The sequence below is a fragment of the Scomber scombrus genome, chromosome 10 (assembly GCF_963691925.1).
Source record: "Scomber scombrus chromosome 10, fScoSco1.1, whole genome shotgun sequence".
Lineage (NCBI taxonomy): Eukaryota > Metazoa > Chordata > Actinopteri > Scombriformes > Scombridae > Scomber > Scomber scombrus.
In genome coordinates this window covers 12268296-12292481 of record NC_084979.1, presented here as the reverse complement: position 1 = coordinate 12292481, position 24186 = coordinate 12268296, and the positions used below count along the sequence as shown (strand labels likewise).

At 40.5% G+C, this 24186-nt stretch overlaps 1 protein-coding gene across 4 annotated transcripts in view; it reads left to right on the top strand.

The window, feature by feature from the left end:
- LOC133987583 (kazrin-like) overlaps positions 1-24186 on the top strand; it is a 127505-nt gene that overhangs the window by 10611 nt on the left and 92708 nt on the right. For 3 of the 4 annotated variants that reach the window (XM_062426995.1, XM_062426996.1, XM_062426994.1), the window contains exon 2: positions 832-1021. The exons of the other annotated variant lie outside the window; for it this stretch is intronic. In XM_062426995.1, the coding sequence (XP_062282979.1) occupies positions 832-1021 (190 nt within the window). The remainder of the gene's footprint in view (positions 1-831; positions 1022-24186) is intronic. 4 annotated transcript variants of the gene reach the window in all.

Sequence of the window (24186 nt, the reverse complement as noted above, 5' to 3'; positions counted from 1 at the left end):
AGGAATACTGTGATGAAAGTTTTGTTTGCATAACTATTAGTGTTTTCTCCCCTCAACTGCTTCTTTGACAAATTAATGATTTCCTTCCCTTTGTCCATGAGTCCATGGAGGGAGGTGCATGCAGTATACAGAGAGAAAAAGAGGAAAGGCTGGAGTGTTTCCCTGAAAGTCCATCTTCACAGGCTTAGTGAAATTTGTTCAGTTCAGTTCAGTTAAACACACAAACCCACAACCTTATAACAATAACTCCTGAAAACAGTTGTGATGAGGAGCCCTGACGTCCATGTGCTTATATGGTGTAGCTCACTCCCCCCCCCCCCCACCCCCGGATTTTCTCTGCAAATGGTACAGTCCATTTAAAAAGGTGCCTGTCATCTCTCAATGCTCTGTGTCCTTTCAACAGTCAGCTGCGGGGAGCACATTTCACAGGGGCAGTGCTGGCTCTCTAACACACACACACACACACACACTCACACACACACGCACACACACGCACATGCTCACTCACACACACACTCATGCTGTTACGGAAACTCTCAGACACGCACACACAGGCATGCTTGCACACTGACACACTCACATCACACATACACCATCTTCCAAACACATACTCCCTCCAGCGGATACACATTTCCCCTGAGTCGGATGCCTCTCTTTAAGGGAAAGGACAAACTGCTTTGAGGATTTAACTTTGCTTTTCTCATTAAAAAAAGGGAAGAAGAAGAAAAGACAGACAAGGGAAAGAGGGATTTATTTGGGGACACCTTCCTTCAATGGAAATGATCAACTTGTCAGCATGACACCTTGTCTGGATTCCTATCTCCTCATCAGGCAAAAATCCTGAAAATGATGGATGACAACAAGCAGTTGGCTCAGCGCATAGATGGGGCCATTCAGTCGGCCAGCCAGGAGGTGACCAACCTGCGCTCAGAGCTGAGCGCCACCAGCCGCAGACTGACTGAGCTGGGGGCAACCGACTCCTCTGCCAGCATGCTTGAGACCCTCCAGCACAACCATAACGGTAAGAGACTAACTGTGTGCTATGAAGCTGCAAACATGTGGAGAAGCACGAGTAGGCTGCACGCACACACACTCTGATGAAGCTGTGCGTAGTCTTGCAGAATAAAGTATCTTTGTGTACATGTGTTCTTGTGTGATGGATGAAAAAGTCTGCGTGCGTGTCTCCTTCCATGGGAATAAGTGCATATCAGTGAGTGGATGCGTTGGAACAAAAGAGGTTAGGGGTTTCTGCTGGCTTTTGTCCACTTTCTGTTCTCCCAGAAATCCCCTCTCATGTTGAATAATTAACCTCCTGAACCTTTAAGAGGAGGGGGTGGTGCTGCACTTTAGAGGGGGCAGAGTGGGTAAAGTTACAGCCTCTTTTCTCTCTGTCAGTCTGTCTGCCAGTTCATTCGGCTCTCCCTTAACAGGGCAACGGATCTGTGTCTCTCTCGGGGAGGAAGGGAAAGGGGGCTGGTTTTAGGGTTGCCGTGGGTTACTGTTACCGAGAGCTGTTTGAATGGCTGCCCAGTCTGTAGAATGCCGTCCTCTGTGTGTGTGTGTGCCTGTGTATGTGCTGCAGCTGCTCTGTTAGCCCTTTTCTACCTTTTTAGACTCAGTTTGACGTACAGATAGGTAACAGATGTGTGTGTTTGTGTTTGTGTACATGAGTGAGCTGTCTGATAGGATACATTCCATCTTGGCTTTTCCAGCACTCAGCTTTAAAACCACATATATCAAAGACACTTCCGAGATCAAGCTCAGGAAAAAAAAAAAGTCTGCAGTATTTCCTCTCTTTCATACACGAGGAAAAAAACTATTGGCTAACTTTCCTTTTACAATGGGAGTCATGTAGTCCTCAGTTGACCTCTAGTGCCTTTTTAAAGAAGAAAACGGTCAGCGGGTCAGGAACAGTTGGGTCATGTGTCAGCATTGTTTTCATGGACTGCCCCTGTCGCTTTGTTTTGCGGTTATCTCCCTGCTTGCATGTGTGTGTGTGTGTGTATGTGCCTTGCGGTATCCCTTTAACCCTCATGCACACTCACACTCCTGCTGTTTCCATAGCAGTGTGTGTGCCAGTGTAAGTGACGACAAGCATTCCTCCGGGAGGGTTTGAGCACTGATGTCATTGTCCCTCGCAACTGGTTCTCTGCTCAGCTGAAACGATGCCTGAGATGTGCATGTTCAGTGCTGGAGTCACATCCATCTGTAGAGAACTCACATAAGTAGCACATTAACACCACAGAAAGAAAGACTTTCTGACCCCCCCCCCCACCCCCCCCTTATGTTTCTGAAAGAACACACTTTTAGAGGCTGACATCTATCTGCAGATCTCTCTGTAGATGGATTTTGTCAGATATAATTGTCCTGAAATACAGTACTAAGTGGTTCTGAGTGCCCCTTTTTCAACATCAAAAATGACACGCACACAGGTCTTCTTGATGCAGATGATTATGGTTACTGAATCCCGCCTTTGTTTGGCCTGTATATCTTCCCACCGTCGTTGTGTCTCTGACAATGAGTCCTTTTTCTCTTTTTTTTGTTTCACACCCACCTCTCTTAACCCCCTTTTCTATCCCTGTAGCTGTCCTTTACAAGCCCAGGGTGTATAATAGAAACAGCTGGGGATAGGAAGATCAGGTAATTTATCACCAGTGACTGTGCTGGGAAGGGAGGTGTGTGCTAAGGGTCGCCGGTTCATTGCGCAGCTACCATAGTGGGAGTCCTGAGGGAAGCTGAGTTTGGGGTTCTACCTGGTACTTCGCTAACAACAGCAGTAACCTTGCTGGCAGGCTGGCCTAGCTTAATTACGTCTCTGCTGCCTGGGGGGTTTGCATTTGCATGTTACACACACCCCACAAAGTGCAAAAGATATAAATAAATGGAAGTAATTCATGTATTATCTTTTTGTGGTGGTCTGCGGAAAGGTATGTTCACAGTTGTTTGTCAAACATGTGCACGAGCCAGCATCTACATCTCTCCTTCAGACTGTTTAACGCCTTCTGTATCCTCTAAACTCACTATTATCTTCACATGGTTGTTCATGAGTTTCCCCCTGGACTTAAATGGACTACATTTAACTTTGTTGTGGTGCTTTGCCTTCTCCTTATATAGAAAAATGCTGAGCAGCCATGAAAGTGGCCCAAAACTGCTGCCTGTGGTCCCAATTCATGCTGCTCTCATTTTCTCTTTTTGAATGGGAGAGGATGTCACTTCAGGCTCCATTCTGGACATTGGCTACTCTGACAAGGTTTCTGTAATGGTTCTTAGAAAAGAAGCTTTTTATTCTCAGTGCATCAGATTTAGAATGAAATGATTGTTACATCCAATTTCATAGAGGTGCATAAAAAACCTCCTCTATAGGCACTCGATTCATGTGTGAAATGCATAGTCAAACCACAATTTTGTATGCTAGATGCACTGCAGTTACCTGGATTAAATCTTGTGCAACCAACACAGGGCTGTTACAAAGTAACTACACGAGCGTCTGTGCTGTTGTAGACATCAAACCTGCTGGTTTTGCTTTTGTATTCCACACAGTCTCCCAGTCTATGCAGTGCAAATCAACAGTGTGAGAGACAGAGACATCCCCAGGACGCATGCAGTGGAGGTTGGCCTGTGGCTGCAGTGAACAGCATGTTGTGGTGAAGCAGAATCACGACTGATCGTAACTCTGTGTTGGGTAAATTTTATAGACAGTGATCAGCCACACGACTTTATTATTAAATAGGTAGTATTCACAAATGGTTCCATATCTGACACTTGAATGTTACCAAGCTGTGGAAACCAGTTTTTCACCAGTTTGACAGGTCCACTTGTGATCTGCAAGTGTTTTGTAGAGCATTAAGACATATCTCACAGTCTTTATCAGCAGATTGAGGTTTCTCTGTTGTCATGAAAATGGCTCAGTTGTCATCAAATAGTTTTAAAGTAAGTAAGTAGTATAGTAATGTGTCAGTAGTTAGCATTTTAATCACTTTTCTAAACCACTACTCAAATTATATCAAAACCATATTAAACCATTTATTAACTAGTGCCACCTCTCATTGCTCAAAATTAGGAATTTCAATGTGACAGTCTTTTTTTTAGAATTTACAAATTATAATAATGAAGCACTTACTCTGTACCCAATTAGTCATACATCAAATTCTTTAGACAGCCTTGAGAAGTTGTAAAACCTTTTGGTCAGCTATACTTTTGTGCTATTTCACCCAGAGAAACGATGAACTTACTTTGGGTCTAAGTCTGAAAATATGCAGAGGCTTTTATTGGATAAAACATTGGATATTTTCTGTAGCTGATTGTATTCTAACCACCTCTCATGAGGGATGATAATAATTATTTATTCAGCAATCAAAGGTTATGAGAGAAGGTCAATCCTATCGCGTATAATGACCCATCCATTCTTGTGTTGAGAGCGAGGGCTTTTGAGCTGAGCGCAGTTGGTCAAGCGTTATTGACTACATTACTGCCTCAACACAAAGGGCATGCTTCTCTTTCTGAAGCTCATCTCAAAGTGTCATGTGATTTCAGGGTAATCATTTGAGTTTAACACAGATTTTTATCCTCATGATAATTAAAAAATGCTAAAATATATTAATCTTCAAGAAAGGGTTGTTCAGAAGATGAAGGCTGACTTAGGCCTATTATATCATTTACCATGGAGGCTTTGCTGTCTCTGTACATCATTAATGAGCAGACAAGCTCTGCATATTAAATGCTACCGTGACTACAGTCAGGTGATGTTCTGTAATTCTCTTCACGAAAAGGCCTCCCTGGCCATTGACATTAGATATTAAACAGGATTAAGAATATCGGAAGGCTATTTGCTCAAAGAGTAGATACTCCTTCAGAGGTGAGAAGAGCAACCTGGACATGACAAGACTACTTACGCTATTACTACTATTAACCAGAGCTGGAGCTAGAATGAAAAAGGGGCCAGTATTCTCTAGAGCAGCACAGCTTGGAGTATAGGGAATGTGAAGTTTACATCACACTTTGTTGAATCTTGGGTAACTGACATCATCATTTTATTTGTGCGCCATGTCGAGAGGATGCTGCCTGCCTTTCTGTTTGTGAATTGGAGGCTGTGTTTTGATTTTCTGTTGTGATCCTGTAAAACGTTGCCATGGTAGGTCAGTGCTGTTGAACCAAGAACTGCCAACATCATCGTTCAAGAAGAAAACTGGACAATGGAATAAGTTTTTTTTTTCACCTTTCCCATGTGGAAAAAACATGGAGGGAAACAGATTGAGGAGGTGATGAGAAGATGCTGAATGACGTAGGTAGCTGCAGTAAGAAGGAAATACATTACAACATTCCTGCATTAATAAAAGCGTGTGGTCTGTATTTTCAGTCAGTGAGTTCTCTGATCTCTAAATTTGATCTAAGTTGTACAATATTTTCACTTTTTCAAATTCTTCTAAAACACACCTGCTCTCTTTATGGTTTTAATGATGGACTGTGAAGTATGTATAAAGCAATGGGCGAAACTAGAAAAACAGCCAAATGTAAAACCAGTACAAATGCAAATGCAACATTTATTAGTTAGGCTGCTTATTATTCTCTTTCCTGCTGTGGAACTTCATGTAGTTTTTCTGCAAGCCACATCCATCAACACTGGTGTCACATAGGCTGCATATGTGTGGCAGGCAGGCTGCACAGGATCTCTGAACTCCTCACATGTGGCAGCACAATCAGTATAGTAGCTTTGCCACCTGTTTTATGGATTACAGCATAAAATTGTATCAGACCCAAATGTATTTGTAATAGTGTGGTAATCTTCCTGGAACAAGTCCTCATGCCAGGCCTGTTGTCAATCTCACCATCCAGAAGACAGTTTGGTTATTTTCATGTGTTAGCAGCATATGTGTAATCAATCTAATGGTTCATCCCAGCCTGCACTTTGTTCACATTACACTCCAGTATGCCTGTTTGTCTGTGACAGTCTTCATTTCCCTGAACTGGATAGTTTAACTTGTGAGGCAGCTGGATTCATTCCGACGCACTTGTAAGCATCCTATGAGGATTTTGGCGTAGCATCTTGATCTTGCAATCTTGTGAACTTGGGCCTTGCAAGGTAAGACGGTGATAGATAGTGATAGAGAGATGTTTATTCCAATCATCTGCCAAGTATTTTTAAATTTTTACCTTTTCCAAATAGTTTCCAAGGACAACTTCTCATTTAGTTCTGTGTAACAAACAATCTTGCCCTAAGTAGGGCCCCAACGTGAGTGCATGTCTCTACAACACCAACCGTGCATATACAGTGGGCTGAGGAAACTTAACCAGTGGAGCTGATGATAACCCAAGCCTTCAGAGGAACCTCACTGAGGCGCTAGCAATACATGACCTGTTACATGATTTGAATTAGAGATGAGTAACAGCAGGGACCCTACATAGAAACCTAAAGGACTCAGTCCAAAAATAAGATAGTTTACAGTGTCCGGGTATGTGAGTGGAGGTTGTGCATCAGGGTCTGTAATCCAGTCTTAGACTGCCAAGTCATATGGATTTATGTTGTTTATCATGATTAATACTATTGCTTTACATTGGAATTTAATTTCTCCTGCTATCGTCTGGTATGGTTTTCTTTCTCTGTTTCCTTCTCTATCTGTCCTCCCTTCTCCATCAGATTTGACCCATTTAACCAACTTTTTAGCCAAACAAAACAAAAGGTTAGCAACATGCAACACGGCATGATGTACCTTCACATTCCTTATTGGGTGTTAAGCCTCTATTTCACAAACACCTTAAGTGAGATGGCCCCACACTCCTGTCCGACTGGCCCCACTTGAAGTCTCCAGATCGATGAAGTGTTGTGATGCCAGGCCATGCATCAGTGCAGGGTTTTGAAAGTGAAAGCGAGAAGCTAAGCTTGCACCTCCCTTGTACTTGAGTACCAGGCAATTCAAAAACTGGTGAAGAATGGGCTTCATGCTTTATTTGAAATTACTGTGAAACCCAAATGCACACACTTCCTTGATATTAGACCTCACTCCCACTAAGGTAACATGCCATTTCAGGGAAATTTCGCTGTTCTGTGATGACAATCTTTAATGCGCGAGTGCAGATCCTTTTTGCTCAGTGGGGGCTCCAGTCATTCTGTGTACAGCATTAACATGCAATTGTCAGTATATTAGAGACACATTAGTTGCACAGTAAATGTTTCTTTAAAATGCAGAAGAAGAGCTTGGACATTTGTATTCCTTCAGTATACAGCCTGTAAATGTGCATACCCTGACACACACGACTGATTGCTACTGTAGAAATCAAATGTGTATATAACACTTCATATTTGCTACATGGACCACGCAGAAATCAGTTCTGTCCACAACTACAGTCGTTTCTTTAACATGTAGAGAATGCTATTCCACTGCAACTTACAAAAACATACGTTTATATGTCGACTATTTAAAAATCTCAACAGCTTTTTACATAATTTCTTACCCTCTTCAATCAGGGTAATGTATACAAAAAGTGGTTTTGGTACATTTATATTCTAATGTCACTTCTTTCTTGTTGAGAATATTATTTGGGTGCTCAGATAGAAACATTATTAGTATAGTTACATACCGAGTTGAAGTTTATGAATACATAAATATGAGTATCCCTGACAATAAACTGTTCTGAATAAATGATTTGAGTTCACTTTAAGGCTTATAAAATTTGAAGGAAACATATATATTAAAAAATGCCTATGAAAGATATATGACAAATTGTTTTTCAAGTTGCAATATGATCTATCTCACATCATTTTTGAGAAATGTGACTATATTTCTGTCCCAATCTGATCACTGCCTTCGCTGTGTCAAGCCCCAGGGCAAGAATATCATTTCCACCATTGTCTTCTTTTATTGTAAAGTTGTGGTACTGTCAAAATCCCAGCAGAGTCATTCGAGTGTAGAATGTCCTCACATAGATTACAGGTTTTTCAATGAATAGCATTTCCTGCTGTCTTTTGTCCTCTTTCACAATGCCTGAAAAAATCTGACATTTTGCAACATTCCATTACCTTAATAGCCGTTCACCCTCCATTTCAATGATTTGATGAAGAGGGATAGGTGTAAAGCTGCTGTCACTCAAAGAGGCATAAGGTGTTGAATGCCAGCTGGGTGACTGAAAAACAAAGAAACAAGAGAGAGAGAGAGAGAGAGAGAGAGAGAGGAAATACATAGCAGGATAATGCAGTCATAAAAGAGTGCAATGAATTACCTCAAGCTGTGAAAATAGCACCAAATCTCATTAGTGTTTTTTTCTTTTTTCGATGGAGATGGCTTTTGAATCCCTCTCTTTCTATGGCAATGACAAACTTAATGACTTGTGTGATGAAAAATGATAGCCCTCTTCAGGTTTCATGTTTATGGCACATTTTATGGACATTTATTTGACAAAGTTACCCACCAGATGGTTACTCATCAAAGCAGTCCTCAAAAGTGCAACGAAAATTGGAAACACCACACATGCCTTTGGCAAACTTCAATTTAGCTCCTCTCTGGGCGTCGGCTGCAGTAACTTTCCTAATGAATCCCAACTTTAGATGGAATCACCACCCATTGGAGGTTGTATTGCAAATGGAATGACCTGTGTCAGTATAATTAATAAAGCTGTAACCTGAACATGTGGTTCAAGGTAGTAATTACTTGCCTATAAAGCATGTTACTGATGAGTGATGTTAGTCTCTAACCATATGCTTAAAGGTCATTCATTTACATATACATGTAGTCATCAATTGAAGCAGAGAACCTTGTGAATTAGATTGATTACCATGTGGTGTATGTTTAAAATGTAGGATGTGCTGCCTCTCACCATATAACGGTTTATCCTCTAGGGCTGGATGATTTTTTATATTAATTGATATCAATAATTATCATGATATATATACAATAATAATAATAATAATAATAATGCTCATTTTACAGTTTTAAGAGTATTCTCCTAAGGACAGAATACTCAGGACAGATAATGTTAATTATAGTTTATAATATACAATTATTTATTATCAGAATGAACAGGTGGTCAATATTGCTTTATACTAAATACTGAGTAAATGAAATAAATATAATTGATATGTAAACAACTTCTGTGATTCCCATCACATCAAATGCCTTGTTTCAAACATCTCTCAGACATTTTAGAGGTAATATACTGATCATTGATTCAAGAAAATAAAATAAAAACTTAAATGTTGAGGATGATAATGTTACTATGAGGTACACATTTTTGGCAGCTTGCAAAAAACGAAGAAGAACATGTCCACAGCCTCAAGCTTGTTTTTTTTTTCTTTTCATAATGAATTGATAAAATAAAACCCAATGGGGGCATTATCATTTCAACTAGCTAACCTCTGTAGGTAACCCGGGGTGTAGTCCTAACCTTAGAATGGTTTGTGGAATTTTGCATAGGTTGTCTTTTGTTGGTGCGAACTAGCAGATTAGAATGCTAGCCGCAAGCCGGTCAGGTACTTTCTGGCCTGGTTTTAAGCCAAGGTTGTAGAGCCGTTTCTCTGCTGTACAGTTTGCTGTTCATGTTGTTGTTTGTGTTTTTTGTAAGTAGAGGAATGAAACAGACTCAAAAAATAAGTATCAAAAAGAAATCTCATACATTTTCATCATTTTATCATGAAAATGATCAAGATCATTTTATCGCTCAGCCCTGGTGTCCTCACAGTGCTGTCACAGTCATACACCTTTGTGGCTTTATCATGTTGTTGAGCAGAGAAAGAAAGTGTTTTTAACCAGTTTCAGCTTCCAACAGGCAGCAGACTTTGTTTGACATTACAACCTTAATACTAATTAACTCACAGCCCCACTACTACACACATATATTATTCATTCTCTACCTGAATAGACAATTTGATGCCCTTCATTGCATTTGTGCAGGTCAGGTCTGGAGCTTATATTTGATGTTTTGGGTTGGTCACAGTATGAATTAATGAGGTTGAGCGGCTCTCGGATATGTTAATGTATGTTGCCCTCTGTCCTTCAGCCTGCCTGTCCTGAAAACTGATGCTAACAGCACTCTTACGCACAGCAGCAGATGGCATGAGCGAGTGTGCTTGGTAATCAGTGACATGGCACATATTTACATGCCAGGAAGTGCAAATGCTGAGTTGTGTCATGCAGAACTGTGGAGGTAGATGGTGAGAAAGACAAATGAAAGTGCTCAGTACAACATAAATGTAATTTTTCCCATAGAAACGCATTTGAAAGATGATTCTGAATATTTTGTAGCTCCATGAAGGTGACAAGCCTGTATAATGGATGGAGCACCATGTAGATAGACTACTGTGAACAATGATTAAAACTCTCATTAATTTGATGGAAAGCTTCATTAGTGGCTGATGGTGGGTGGTGGGCTTCATTGTTTTTATACTGTATCCACTAAGATCCCCCATTACTCTCTAGATGGTTTTCCTATATGTTTGCCACAGGGCCCAGCTCAAACATATTAGTGCAAACTTCTCCCTCTAGATAATGTGTGGGAGAGTCATTTGTAACTGTATTGTTGCCAGTGATCACAAAGGAAAAAGAATGGAAAATTACATCAACTGAAGCTACGCAAAGCTTTACTGCAATTACACTAGATGGGACTCTGGTGTAGAAGTCTGCATGGAGGAAGCTGATCGGTGTGCTCTGTAGCCCCAGAGAATGGCTCCTAATGGGCTGAGATAGGAGATGAAGAAAGTGTGTGCTCATCAAGCACGGAGCTCCCCAGTGGTTTTTGAATGATGTGATGTGACGGGGACTGGAGGAAGAGGCGGGAGGCTGGGAAGGAGGGGGTCCGCTGCAGGGCTTCCTAAGATTTTGTCAGCAATTATTCACAATGAGGTGCAGTCAGACGATTGACTGTGGCAGCAGCAATGATGAAATTACATTTCCTCTGTTCATCTCTCATTTCTGGTAGTGGCAGATTGAAATGATGTAAGTTTTGCCTGTTTCTGTCCTCTGTACCATTTCTGAGGGGCCCATGTGGTGCATTACATGTGTTTGAATGAGTATTACAAAATGCTGCAGTCATGTCAAGACAGTGTAAAAAAAGAAATATGTTGTTGTAAGTGCTAAAAACTGACTATAGAAATGACTAAAAGGTGTCAGTTTAAGCAATTTTCACATTACAAATAATTTGAGTAAGCAGTCCTGATAATTAGTAGATGTTGATTTTTAGGGCCCAGCCAATACTGGATATTTGGAGCCGATGCCAATACCGATATTAGGGAGTGAAAAAATTCCAATATTGATATATTGGCTGATAGTTTGTTTATATACAGATTATATACATAACACACTTTTTTTGATCCCTTGAATGTGGTTATCAAACACTTGTGTGATATGTAATGGAGGCCATGATATTTTACAGCTTAACAATAAACTTGTATAAAATTACATCAGGGCATGAAACAATAAACTAAATTTAATAAATACTAATAACTATACATTTTTAAAAAACACACAAAAAAAACATTAAACCTGAATTAAGAAAATCAAATACACATAAAGCACTTCCCATATATCTTTAAAAAATATACATACACACTGATATATCGGTCAGACTCTATTGCTTATATATACACACATGCACATCAACAGTTTATACACAAAACTTTACAGTAGACGTACAGATACCCTGTAATAATGTCATTCATTAATGACACACGCAGAGCAAAGTTCATCTTCTTCAGGTCTACGTCTACGACAGGGTGGTAATTTTGGATCCTAGCTGGGGGGAGGGGGGGGGGTGTGTGTGTGTGGTGTGTGCAACCCTAGATTATAAGGATATTTTGGGCGTGGGTATTGCCCGAATAGAATTACTGCATAGCTTTGCAGAGGCATTGCCCTGCCTCTGAGCATTTTCAGACACATGTACTGGTCCTAGATCAGATTTCTCCTCGCACACATCCCACTGCAACCATTTAAGAGCTGACAAATAGAGTAGAATCTCGGATCAGTGATTCTGTAAAGCCTCTACTCATGTGTCAAACTGCCTGCACTAGCTCAGAAAGATTGGCCAAGGGAGCTGTGAAGGTGTTTCACAGTTTTTGTGAGACACTGCCTTGAAATTGCTACAGTGCGCTTGGCAAAGGGCACAGGATGTTAGCCTAAACCAATCACGCCCAGTGTTTAAAGAAAAGGATCAGTGGGAGTTTAGAAGTGCTCATGTACAGCTGACACCAACGCCGCTATCTGAGTATTAAAACACTCCCTCCACCTCCCACATTTTGTACTTGACATGCTGCTTGGATTGCTCTTAAATCTTGCTGATGGTGTTGCGTCTTGATGAGTTCAGCAGTGAAGCATACCAATAACAGTTTCTTTCCTCTGTTGACTAAAACTGGAAGGTCTTATCATCATTAAAGTTAGAGGTAACAAAATAGACTGTTGGGATGATAGTTGCCTGGTTGTAGTTTCAAGTTTATACTGCAGTCCATTGACTGTGACCACACTGGACACATGCTCAGGCTAACTGCACAGCTGTGAGCATTGCTAGTGACAGAACCAGAGGTCAGTGGGTGCAAATACATAACATCATCATTCTTATTGCTATGCAACACACGCTTTGACAACTATCCAGCTGTCCAAGTAGCATTAGCTAGCTAAGATAAATTAATGAAATGGATCATCTTTAAAAAATAATGGGCGCAAGGAAGTTAGTGATTGTTTTTCTTGCTCCTGATGGAGAGCATAAGGAACCAAAGTATGGGTGTGAAAACATAACATGGCATGATTATTGAGAGAATGCACTGTTTTATGTCCATGTCAAAGACTATTTCCAGTAATCTAATGGCCAAAAACTGAAATATATACTGTATATAACAAAAAAGCACTGATTCACATAATGTTTTCCTTTTCATTTGTTTCTTGTTCTCGTCTCTCTTGTTTTCTCATCTAATTATCATATCAACAATCAGCATACAGAGACACAATGCTGTCTGTGTTTGTTCTAGTCAGTTAGTTAGGCCTGGCTTTTGTGAATAGGAGTTATTATCCAGTCTACAATTGTCCATCTATCAGCATGCAGGCTGTCCAGCCAGCTGGTGCCTGCTGTGTTGGAGAGGCAGATTGGGCAAGCCTGGATGTCACAGTGGTAGCAGGTGGGCCCCGCCATCAGGTAGCGTAATGCCCACTGGCACAGACGGGGCCGTCTCAGAGCTGCACGATGGGGAAGGGACAGGGCATGTGTGGCGGAGGAGAGCGGGAGGCATCTTAAGCTATGTGTGTGCCAACCCTGACAAATTGGATAAAGCCTACAGTTGATAGGGAGGGAAGTGCCAGTGTGAGGCTGACATATAAAGAGGACTGGCATGGTGGGTGGAATGGGCAGAGGGTGGGAGGGGTGAGGGTGGCGGAGAGCAGATGTGTGTGTCATCACAACCGTGGAATCATGCTGAAGGAGAGGAAGCATTACTTAGGTTAATGGACATAAACAAATAGATTCACAGAGGAAAACAAAAGATTGTGCTTGTGTTTGTGTGTGTGCGTGTGTGTGTGTGTGTGTGTGTGTGTGTGTGTGTGTGTGTGTGTGTGTGTGTGTGTGTGTGTGTGTGTGTGTGTGTGTGTGTGTTTGAGAGGAGCTGCCCTTCTATAACAATACTGAAAAATACTGCCAATGGGGCTATTTTCACACAAACATACACGATGTCTGTGGAGAGGTGCTCTTCATCTTCTACCTCATTAGTTTTTTCATGCTTTTCTGCTCCTATTACATAGTATGAAAAATAAGTGGTAAGTCATGCTGATGCATTTATGCTTTGTAAATTGCCACAGACTTGCATTGTCAGATGAGCTGCACTATTCTCTCAATCAGAACAGTAGACCATACACATCATTTAGAAACATAGCTGTCAAAGGAAATCTGTCAACACTGGATTGCCTAAATTGATGCAGAAGTTTTAATGCCTTTCTAGTACTGCTGTGCTGTAAATTAGCAAATCAGTTTTATATATATGGTGGAAGCCATCATATTTACTCCTAACTACAAGTAGTTCCAAGCTTTGTACTTTGCTGATGTAGAAACCAGTTAGACTCTAATACAATCCATGCAAAAAACAGGTAGCTCATTGTCGAAGAAATTGCATGTGCGCTCTGAGTATTCTGCTTCATTATGTCAGACCTCCATTTGCAAGCTGAACCAGAACTGCTCCTTTACACAAAACTAAAGCAATTACTAATTTCTCACAGCTGCTTTCACCTCAGAAAAGTGGGGATTAACTCAAATATTTCATGACTAACCTTTTCTTGTCAGCTTACAGTCCTCAATGGATTTCTTCCATATGAGGATTTGTTGATTCAAATTGATTAATTGGCTGGACAAAAAGTACACAAAGGCTCCATCTGAGCAGGCTTTTTGGCAGGCAGAGATCTGTATTTGCATCATTCCACTTAAGGATCTGTCCTGTCATCGTCTTACATTTTATTGATTGGGATAATACTGCAATAGCCAACTCCATACCTGTAATGCAGCTTTTATTATGTAATGAAGACTTAATACAGTGAGAAGATATTAGATGATATGTTGAGACTGAGAGAAATCTGCACTCTCTGTGCACTGTTAATTGAATTTAACTGCCAGTGATTCTCTGAAGTGCTATTCAGGGCAACATATCTTGATGCAAGCAATGTGAACGGCCTGTACGACTCAGCGAACTAAGGTGTTAGTCTAGGGTTGATGCATTTGAAGGCATCACTTGACTCTGATTGAGCTTACATGACCCTTAACCCTGGACCACATGACCTCCAAACTGAGGATGTGATATCCTCACACAGTCATTAAAAATTGGTCAATGTGTCACCATGCCTCTTTTAAGGCCCATTGAATCTTCATCAGCAGGAAGCTGGGCAGATGTCTGATCAATAGGCAGGGGAAAAGCAACAGAAGAGTCACTCCTACCAAAATCTTTGTGTGGCTTTTGTAAGCAGTGACCCAATGAAAGTCCTTTACCCTCTCTATTTGAGCCTTTGTTGGCTGAATGCAAAAAGACAAAAAAGGGTTGATCTTTTTAACTGTCTTAACATTCAAGATATTGAATATAGAATAATAGCAATTATTGTTTTCTTCTGTTATCCTCATCCTTTAAATGCTTCTAGTTTCACAAACTGTCAGTGTTTTAACCACCTCAGAGCACAGAATTACCATAACACTGTGCTAGGGTATGAAGGGTTGGTAATGAACATAAGTAATTCAAGCTTTGCTCTGGCATTCACAGTCATACATTCTGGCCCATATTCTTGTAAACAAACCCCCACATTGTTGAAATTTCACCTACTGAGACATGGAGGATGTTGCTATGAGTGTGTGAATGGCAGTGTACCATGCCAAATTAGCTTATGGTAAGAAAAAAAATACTGTTTTTTTTCACAGATATTTCACCTCCTCACAAGAAAATACAAGTGACTCAAATATTTTCTGTCCTTCACCTGACCTGTTTATATTGCATTTCTTGGTTGCAGACTGACACCCAAAATGCTGTAAATTACTCACGTCAACATCAAGCAACGAAAATGTCTATGGCTACTTAAATGTTGTGGCATGTCTCATTTGTATTTCAGGAGTTGGTTCTTATCTTAGACATAACAAAAAGCAGGTGCTGTTTTCTGGTCTGTCAGTCTACAAGTCGTCATGACACTTCATCTCTCTCCAGCTAAGAAGCTTTGTCTCGTATCTTCAACACAAACAAGAAGAGTTCAGCCAGAGTTCAGAAGGAAGTTGAGAGGGAAAGGGAGGCTTTTGCTTCTCCCTCTGTCAGTTACTCCCCACCTTTTAGGTCTTCCTCCTCTGGAAAGAGAAGTTGTTGATTTGACAGCTGGTAGGTTGGAGATATGCAGGAGAAGATATTGCTTTCTACGAGCTCCTTGTTTAGAGTATGTTGTGAAACAGGGTTTGTCATCTTTCAGAGAAAATCAAAAGGAATCTTTGACTCAGGCAGCCTCAGGGGAACACTTTTAGTTATCAAGGATGCAGATTGTGATAAAAAAGCTTTACAATCCACCTGGCCAATGAAAAAGCAAAGTGATTCAGTTACAAAATGAAATAATACATCAAGAGACATACCGTATGTGTTTTTTTTAGAAATGGTGTGTGGAAGAACAAAACACCCATTTATTAATCTTGGACAGCTCCAGAGATCAGATTCAGGGAAGAAAAGCAAGGCAGCATGATGAATTGTTCTATTGAAAAACTCATTGGGTCTTTTTGGGACTCAATACCAACATTAACGGTCTCTCGAGGCCCTTCAGCAGGGCTTGTTGTTGCTTGTGTGTATGCTCATCATGTACGTACATTGTCAAACAAACACAGACACACACAGCCTCGCTGGGTTATTTGCTTTGTGCGGTGAGTGATCCATTTGTTGGGGTGCTCTGCAGCCATTAATTGATGTGGCTGGCAGTTTAGACAGAATTGATTTTTGTTAGAGGCCATAAAACACAATGCTACAGCTTCTCACTGTCAAAATCTACAAGGCTATTACCTTGAAAGGAAGTTGATGCCACCGTTGAACAGATTCATGGATAATGTAATGGATGTAGAGAGAAAAACATACAGGGCTATTGTGCTACTACTATTCCAGCTCCTACTACCCCACTAAGTCAGATCAGTACTCTTGTATACATGTGTTTTTACAATAATCTTGATAGAAATAGATGGTTTCAGCCAAACACTAAAAGAGAAATTCCACTACTCATGATATGAAGTTCATGTCTGCTGTACTTAAGTGTTATGATGGACATAGTCTTAATTTGTCTTGACCTTACCAAGTGAAACTGAAAGGAGGAAATGACAATTACTAGCTGTCAGTCAGTAAATTTAACACACTGATAAAATTAGATTCCTGTCAGAGTTTTTTGTTATTAGTCTCCCCACACTGGTAAAATACTCCAACATCTCAACCATAAAAGTGGACTTTTTTGCAGCATCGTAGTTTTGTGGTATTGCTGCAAAAACATCTGACTGATGGAATCTAATTTTATCAGTGTATTAAATTTACTGACTGACAGCTAGTAATTGTCATTTCCTCCTTTCAGTTTCACTCAGATATTCTGTTTACTGTCATGTATGCCAAAATATCCCCACATTTGAGAAGTTGAAGAACTTCAGTTGAATAAGTTTAATGTACTAAAACGATTATTCGATTATCAAGACAAGTGCTGATTAATTTTATGTTGATTAAATAATTGTTAATCATCATCGCAGCTCAAAACATGAAAGCAAATCCTTACCAGACTGTTATGTAGCTGCAGCTTTGCACATTGGATAATGATTCAGTGGTGCCAGAGGATTGAGATCTGCTGGATGTCTCGATGTTTCCTCTGTTTTTAAAAGAATAACGACACCCTAGCTGAAAATCCTACATGTACTGCCATCAAACTGTTGCTTTATGATGCTCTGTCTGTCCTCGTCAACAGATTCAAAACTCTTGAGCCACAGAGGTCAGTACAACATTGATTTTCCTCCATGCAAGGTTTAGTGTGGAGTTGTTATTTAAATAACATACATATTAACTTGAGGAAAAGTGCTCACTTAACAGCTGTAATGAAGTCCTAATGCTTTCAGAGGTGTTCTTTTCTCACAGCTGCCATTCAACCAGTTCTGTTGTTATAATAGAGAGTAGCTTTAGATTGCCTGTATCTGTGTGTGGATAGCTGTCGTTGCATCTTGTTATCGTAAGAATATCCCAGACTGATGTCTGCGTGTATCCGGATTCAAAGCGGTAAGCTACTTATATTAGATTTTAAATCCTGCAGATCACCAAACAACATCTCAGCTTTTCTTGCACAATCCATTTGGATGCTCTGAAATTCACTGATGAGCCGCCAAAAACCCTCAACCTTATAATGTCCCATAATTCTGCAGCTTAAAATACGATCGATGCTTTCCCTTTACGAATTTGACTTGAGTGGATAGATGGATAGGCGGCTGTCGGTGAGGAGGAATAAAGTCTATCGCCTCATAGGCAATCGATCTTTTTCAGGAGTGACATGCAAGTCTGAGCAGTGTCTGACTCCCTCCACTAAACTGACTTACATAGGCTTAGTGTTCAGATATTGCTCTGCCGCTCAGGGTGTCTGAGAATTATTTCCAGGCTTATGCTCCACATTGTGATGCCAAAGTGTATCATTGATTCATTGATTGTATGCTTCTTACAATTATTGCTGCTCTATGTGGTTTAGGGTTTATGAAGAGCAATTTTGCAGTTAAAGTTATAGGAAGAATTATTGCAAGGAATCAATCTCAAAAGTCGGTATTACAGGAGAAATGTTACTTTTATGTTACCCACCCGGGCGTGAGAAAATGCTTTTGTTTCACAATTATGACCACATAGCTACATCATTGTGGTCTGTGTTCTTTAACCGATTACACGGCCAGTTGGGACTAAAGAACACATAACATTATTAAACGAGTTTTTGTTGATGTAGTTGTGGTCTAGTGTTTCACCCCTCAGACACTCCTGTTGCTAAACCTGCTTTGCTCATTGAAAAGAAAAACCACAACAGCCCTGAGCCCTGAAAATGGTCTGATAAATGCTATTAAAGGATGATTCCAGCTTATTTCAACTAGGTGTATTTCTGCTGTAGACGACTCACCCAGTCTGCCCAGGTATACATCATTTTGTGTGAGTTCTCGCTTCTCCCGAACCTCGTAATGGAGCTGGCGAGTGAAAAGTTAGAATGATCCACAGAGCCTCAGTAGGGACATTTATGGGAAATGCGCCAGGTTTAAAACCGGAATGATCTTTTAACAGCAACAGTCGTATGTTAAGTGAAATACATCTGAGTTGAAAGGAAAGTCCAGCTTGTTGCTGGTCACTTAGGACTTGGTATTGAATGAAATGCATACATAGTATCCAGTATTCAAAACTGATTAGTACCCTAAAGCTGGCATCAAATGTTTGGTCAGATTTGTTGTTTAGTTATTAATCTTTGTTGTTGATCAAAGAGTTTCTGATCTCAATCAAAATTTTGCTCATTTTAGACTGTAATTTCTTAGGCAAAGTGCTTGTAAGGCTGCTCGTGTTTAGGCAACATTTGAACATTTGAGAACTTTGGCCTTTTTCATTAATTAAAAAAACATGTTTTTATTTCTCAAAGTAAAGTATTAAAAAAATATTGTTTTATTGGCTTTTTAAACATGTTTTATTCATTCATTCATTTATTCATCACTCAACAAATACATGACAGAATGAACATATAAGCAGCAAAGCAGTGAGGTGAACTTAGGAACATTCACATCAAGGCGCCGTTATTAGAAGAATGTACTTAAATTATGATATTAACAGATGTTCTCTGTCTCAAAAGCTGAAAACAGATTTCCCAAAACTCCATAATAGATAACCACATCTTCTCAAAGGTAGACGTTTTTGTCTCATGAATGTAAACTTTTCAAGAGCAGGAGAGGGCAAAAGACCATATCGACTTGTAGACTCAGTCTGTTCACCGATTTCCAAACTTTGGAAAAATGGGTTTTTCTTGTAATAAACAAAATATTTTCTTATCTGTGTAGCTTGGATTATTTTTGCAGGAAAAATTCCAAACACACATGGTCCAGGGCACACTCCCTAGCACCATTGACACAAAAGGTGTAGGACTCACTTGGTGCTATCTTAATTATAATCATAATATAATCATCCTGACAAATTGAAGCATCAGTGTGATGTAACCCTGACACATGAGAGTACGTTGGAATAAATATAATTTAGTATACAGTCTGCTTTAAATGTCAATGCTTTTGAGTCTCAGTACAACCATGAATTTTTGTTCCTGCTGGTCAGTTTAGAATTATGAAGCTATTCAGTAGAAAGCAGGTAAATATGCAGTGGTTAAGAAATGGCCCCATGGTTATGAAAGGGAACATTGAACGGTGACCATGCAGTGGAAACAGTACAGGCTAGATGTATAATTTTCCTCTCTTGAAGCGGTGACAAGACATTTGTGGCTGTTCTGCAGGGTTTGTTTTTCATGCTGCTCCTCTCATGTCATGTTTTTAAACTGAAGGATCGTTTTACTGCTTTACTTCAGTGCTGTTGAGTATAAATATATATGAAATTCTGAAATATTAATGAAAATACATTTCGAAAAAACTGCTATCATGCTACAAGTTGCATCTCCACAAAGAAAAACCTCAAACTGATAAACTCCTTTAACTTTATGAAATCTTAAAGTCTTTTTAGGCTGGAGATGGCTCTGCCTTGATGTCAACAGCTCCACATTCATGCAGAAGAGCTTAATTGTGTCCTTTTGCTGTAGGTGTGTCTGATGGTTCCACCTCTGTGGATGCTCAGTGACAGGGTCTATGTAGATGTAAGATAAGAGTGCATGGCAGCGTGCTTGCTCAGGGCACTGAGAGACGAATGGCAAGTTTTCTCTGCTCATTAGGATTCAGCAGTAGCCGCCGAGGGAGGCAGAGATGAGAAGATCTGATGAGAGGAGAGGCAGCGGAGGGCCAGAAATAGATCAAAACTAAACTGGAGTCGAGAGTACTGGTGGGCACGGGGAGGGAAAGAATGTTGGCCCTGTAAGGCTGGACACGCTAAATAGAGCTGTCTGCTTGGACTGCAGATAGAGAGGCGCCCAGTAGAATGATAGCAATAGACCGAGCTTCCTAATGATGGGAAGTATTTAGAATTGCTGATAACAGTATGAAGGGGTCTTGGTTTTGATTGGGAAGGATGAAGATTATAGAAACCCTCAAGCTCTTCTTTGCTCCCCATTTCTTTCACTTCATCTCTTTCCTCCCTCTGTTATCTCCCTTCAGTTTTGCTGTTCTGACTGTGATTAGTAGAGAGATAAGAGGCTCATGATTCTTCTATTTTCTGCTCAATTAGTTTGACTCACTTCCTGTGGTTGGTCTGTGTCAGTGACCGAGTGGTTGTCTGCTGTAGTCTTGCCTTCATCAACTGTTGTCTGTTTTTCAAGGCCTCTCACTCCACAGCCTTTCATTTAATGGGACGCACGTCTTAATTGTAGAGTTGGGACCTATCCAATCCATTATCGGTGTTAGGTGCCAATACTGGTGTAATTCACTCATTGGATATCGGAATGACGTTACATATCCACGTACTGGTCTGGATTCCATAGTCTGATGTTTTGGCTGGCCAGAAGAGAAGGGGAATCACAGACGTCTCCTGCTGTAGAAGGGACTTAGCAAGGAAGGCAACATAAGATTGAAGGAAGACACGGCCTAGTTGTGAATAAGGAAAAAAAGCTTATGGTACGTAAAAGCCGGGAGACCAGCCGACACCCAGCAGAAGCCTCAAGTGAGGCATGGGTAAGGAGATGGAGCTCAGCACACTGCACTTGCAGGCCACTGCAGGAAAGAGGCACACGCTTCGTAGGAAATTAAAAGGGTGAACACGTGCTATTGTTTTGGCTCACTCATATAAGTTAGTATAGCTGGACTATTCCATCTTACATCATATGAATTCCTGATGCAGTAGGAGACTGAGACAGACAAGTCTGTTGATTTGTTTTCAACCTCTGTATTCACCAGTTGGAGATACTACGAGGTGGACAGGGACTGGAGGCCACCCACATGCTGCAGCCAGAGCAAAAACAGGACTGCTCTTAGCTGGATTGAACACTGACGTCTTAATACTGAGACATTTTATGTCCTTTACTGATGTTTTATTTCTCCTAACAGACTTTGATTTCTCACCTGTTTTAAATCTGTTCTTAAGTTGTGTTTGCTGTTTTGGGTCAGCACAACTCCCCTACAGAAATGATTAAATGTTTCTTTAAAGTCACACTCCACAGCCAATGGCAAATTTATTGCATTTTTTGTGTACTTCTTGCTCTTTAAATAAGAAGTGCTTTACGGGTTACTACAGCCTTGTGTAACCTTACACATAATACCACCACCAACAGTAATAATGATAATAACACATTCAAGAAAAAAGAAGTCTGGTTTTGGTTTGGGTATCAGAAGATATTCAAATTCAGGTATCAGAATTGGATCAGACCTGAAAAAAGTGGATTGGTAAATCTCTACTTATATACTACAGTGCAGGTTATCCTTTGCAAAAGTTTCATTTTCTGTGTTGGTTACAACGTCGTTGATTCTAAAAGAGAAAATGAAATATATGCGCTGTATCAGTTAGGTCATGAACATGTGTTTTAAGCTGGATTCTTAGAGTGCTCAAAAACAAAAGCATGCTCAGATATGATCTCCCAAAAGTAAGTTTTTAAACTTCTTCATATGCGTTGTGCATTCAGTATCAAAATAAGACAATTACAGCTTATTGAAAATGTGACCCTCAGTTCAGCAAGTCCACTTTGCAACTCCTTCCTCCCCTTCTCTCCAAACACACCATTAGTGCTGTGCCGGCCAATCTGGAGCTCTGTGAATGGATGACATTTAAGAAACATCGCCTTTAGTCATTCCTCTTCCTCATCCCCCTTGTCTTTTAACCTTTCTCTCGTTCTCTTTTCTCCTTCTTCATTCTCTCAATTCTTACTTCTCTCCTCTCTTTCTCTTATGTGCTGTCCTTGCCTAAAGTCCTTCTGTGACTTGCAGTTTCATTCAGACAGTGTTTTGTCTCCTCTATTTTAGCCCCCCTCTCTCCTTCTGTCCCTCTCTCTCTCTCTCTCTCTCTCTCTCTCTCTCTCTCTCTCTCTCTCTCTCTCTCTCTCTCTCTCTCTCTCTCTCTCTCTCTCTCTCTCTCTCTCTCTTATATTTCTGTGGATCCATGAGTGGAATGGAAGCAAATAGAGCGAGGCAGCGAGGTAGAACCCACTACCTCATCTGGTAATGAGCCTGGAAAGTTCCCAGTCAAAAGCACACCGTCTCCATGGAGACTGAGGTAAAGCTACTGGCACTGCCTGTGCCTGGTGTCTTTGAAGGCCCTGGTCAGAGTAAACAATGCCAAGGTCAATGCTTTTAGGGGTCTGTCTCAGCATCTGCAACCACAGAGACACACCACAGTCTTTGAGGATGTCGTGGGCGCTTGTTTTTTTGTCATATTTTTTTGTCCCTGACCTTTTCGTAAGACACACTAGACCACCCTCACTGTGACTTACCACCCAACTCACTTTGTTTTTTTCTCAAGTGCAAACCTCTAACTTGCCATCCTTGCGTCCATGGTATTTTTTGTCTTGTCCCAGATTGAACTTTCTAAAGCTCTTTTATGTCTAAGGCACCGATGAATACCTCCATATATTTCCATGCATCATATTTAGTATGAACTTGTTAGTGTGTTCATTTACTGTATATAATTTTAAGGTTCATACTAAGTCAGACATTTTTAGTACTATGTTGGGGTGTTTTTTGTGTATTAAATGCCCTCTTTGTCCTGCTGCAGCTTGTTCTTTTCTCTTTTCCATTCCCCCGCAGGCCACCTCTGTTTATTGTTCAATTTAATTATTAATGTTCTTAATTCTAAACCAGGGAACAAAGCTGCTCTGTTGATTATTTATGCCTTTGAGCTCTGAGCTATTCACTCTCTCGCTACCAGAGTTGTTGCTGTAGAGTCGCAAGTCATTGCTGGTGGACTAATTACACACAGAGGCACCCACACACAGGGCTGTGAGCACTTGGTAAACTTTAGGTCACATTTGGACCTGGTGTGTACAACGCAGCGTCTAGGAAATATTATAATTCAGTGGTAGAACTCCTGTGGTAGCTGCATTACCGTGGTAACACAATCACATCACGGCCACCGCAGAGTCAGGCTGATCACCTCTTCACCGCTGAGTGAGCGGCTCAAGTAATGGGACATTAGTGATCCTCTCAGACTTGACATAAAGAATGACGTGCCACAAGATGTGACTGTCGAATGCTGACCAATATTCCTGCTGCAAAGTCCAGAACACTGGAATAAAAGTAGACATTAGGCTATCAAGTCGTTAAAAAATAAACTGCTACAGGAATAAATGCATTGGAATAATTTATTGCATTTGTCCGAATATAAGATAGTTTGTTTGTTTTTTCCTGGATATACAACTGAAAATGTGGGGTCATCTTTTTCCGGGGTCTAGACAATAGTATGTTCACAGCACTGTATTCTTTTTTAATGGATAAAGTACCGATGTAAATTGAGTGTTGCATTATGGGTTGTTTGTAGCCTCATGTAGCTAGACTAGCAAGTGTCTTAAAGTCTCTTTATAGTGAGTGTGTTACAATCGATCAGCCCTAAAAGTGTTTGGCTAGTCCTGTTTAACCTGCAGGAGTTTCTGAAGGTTTGCGTAACATGTTTCTCTG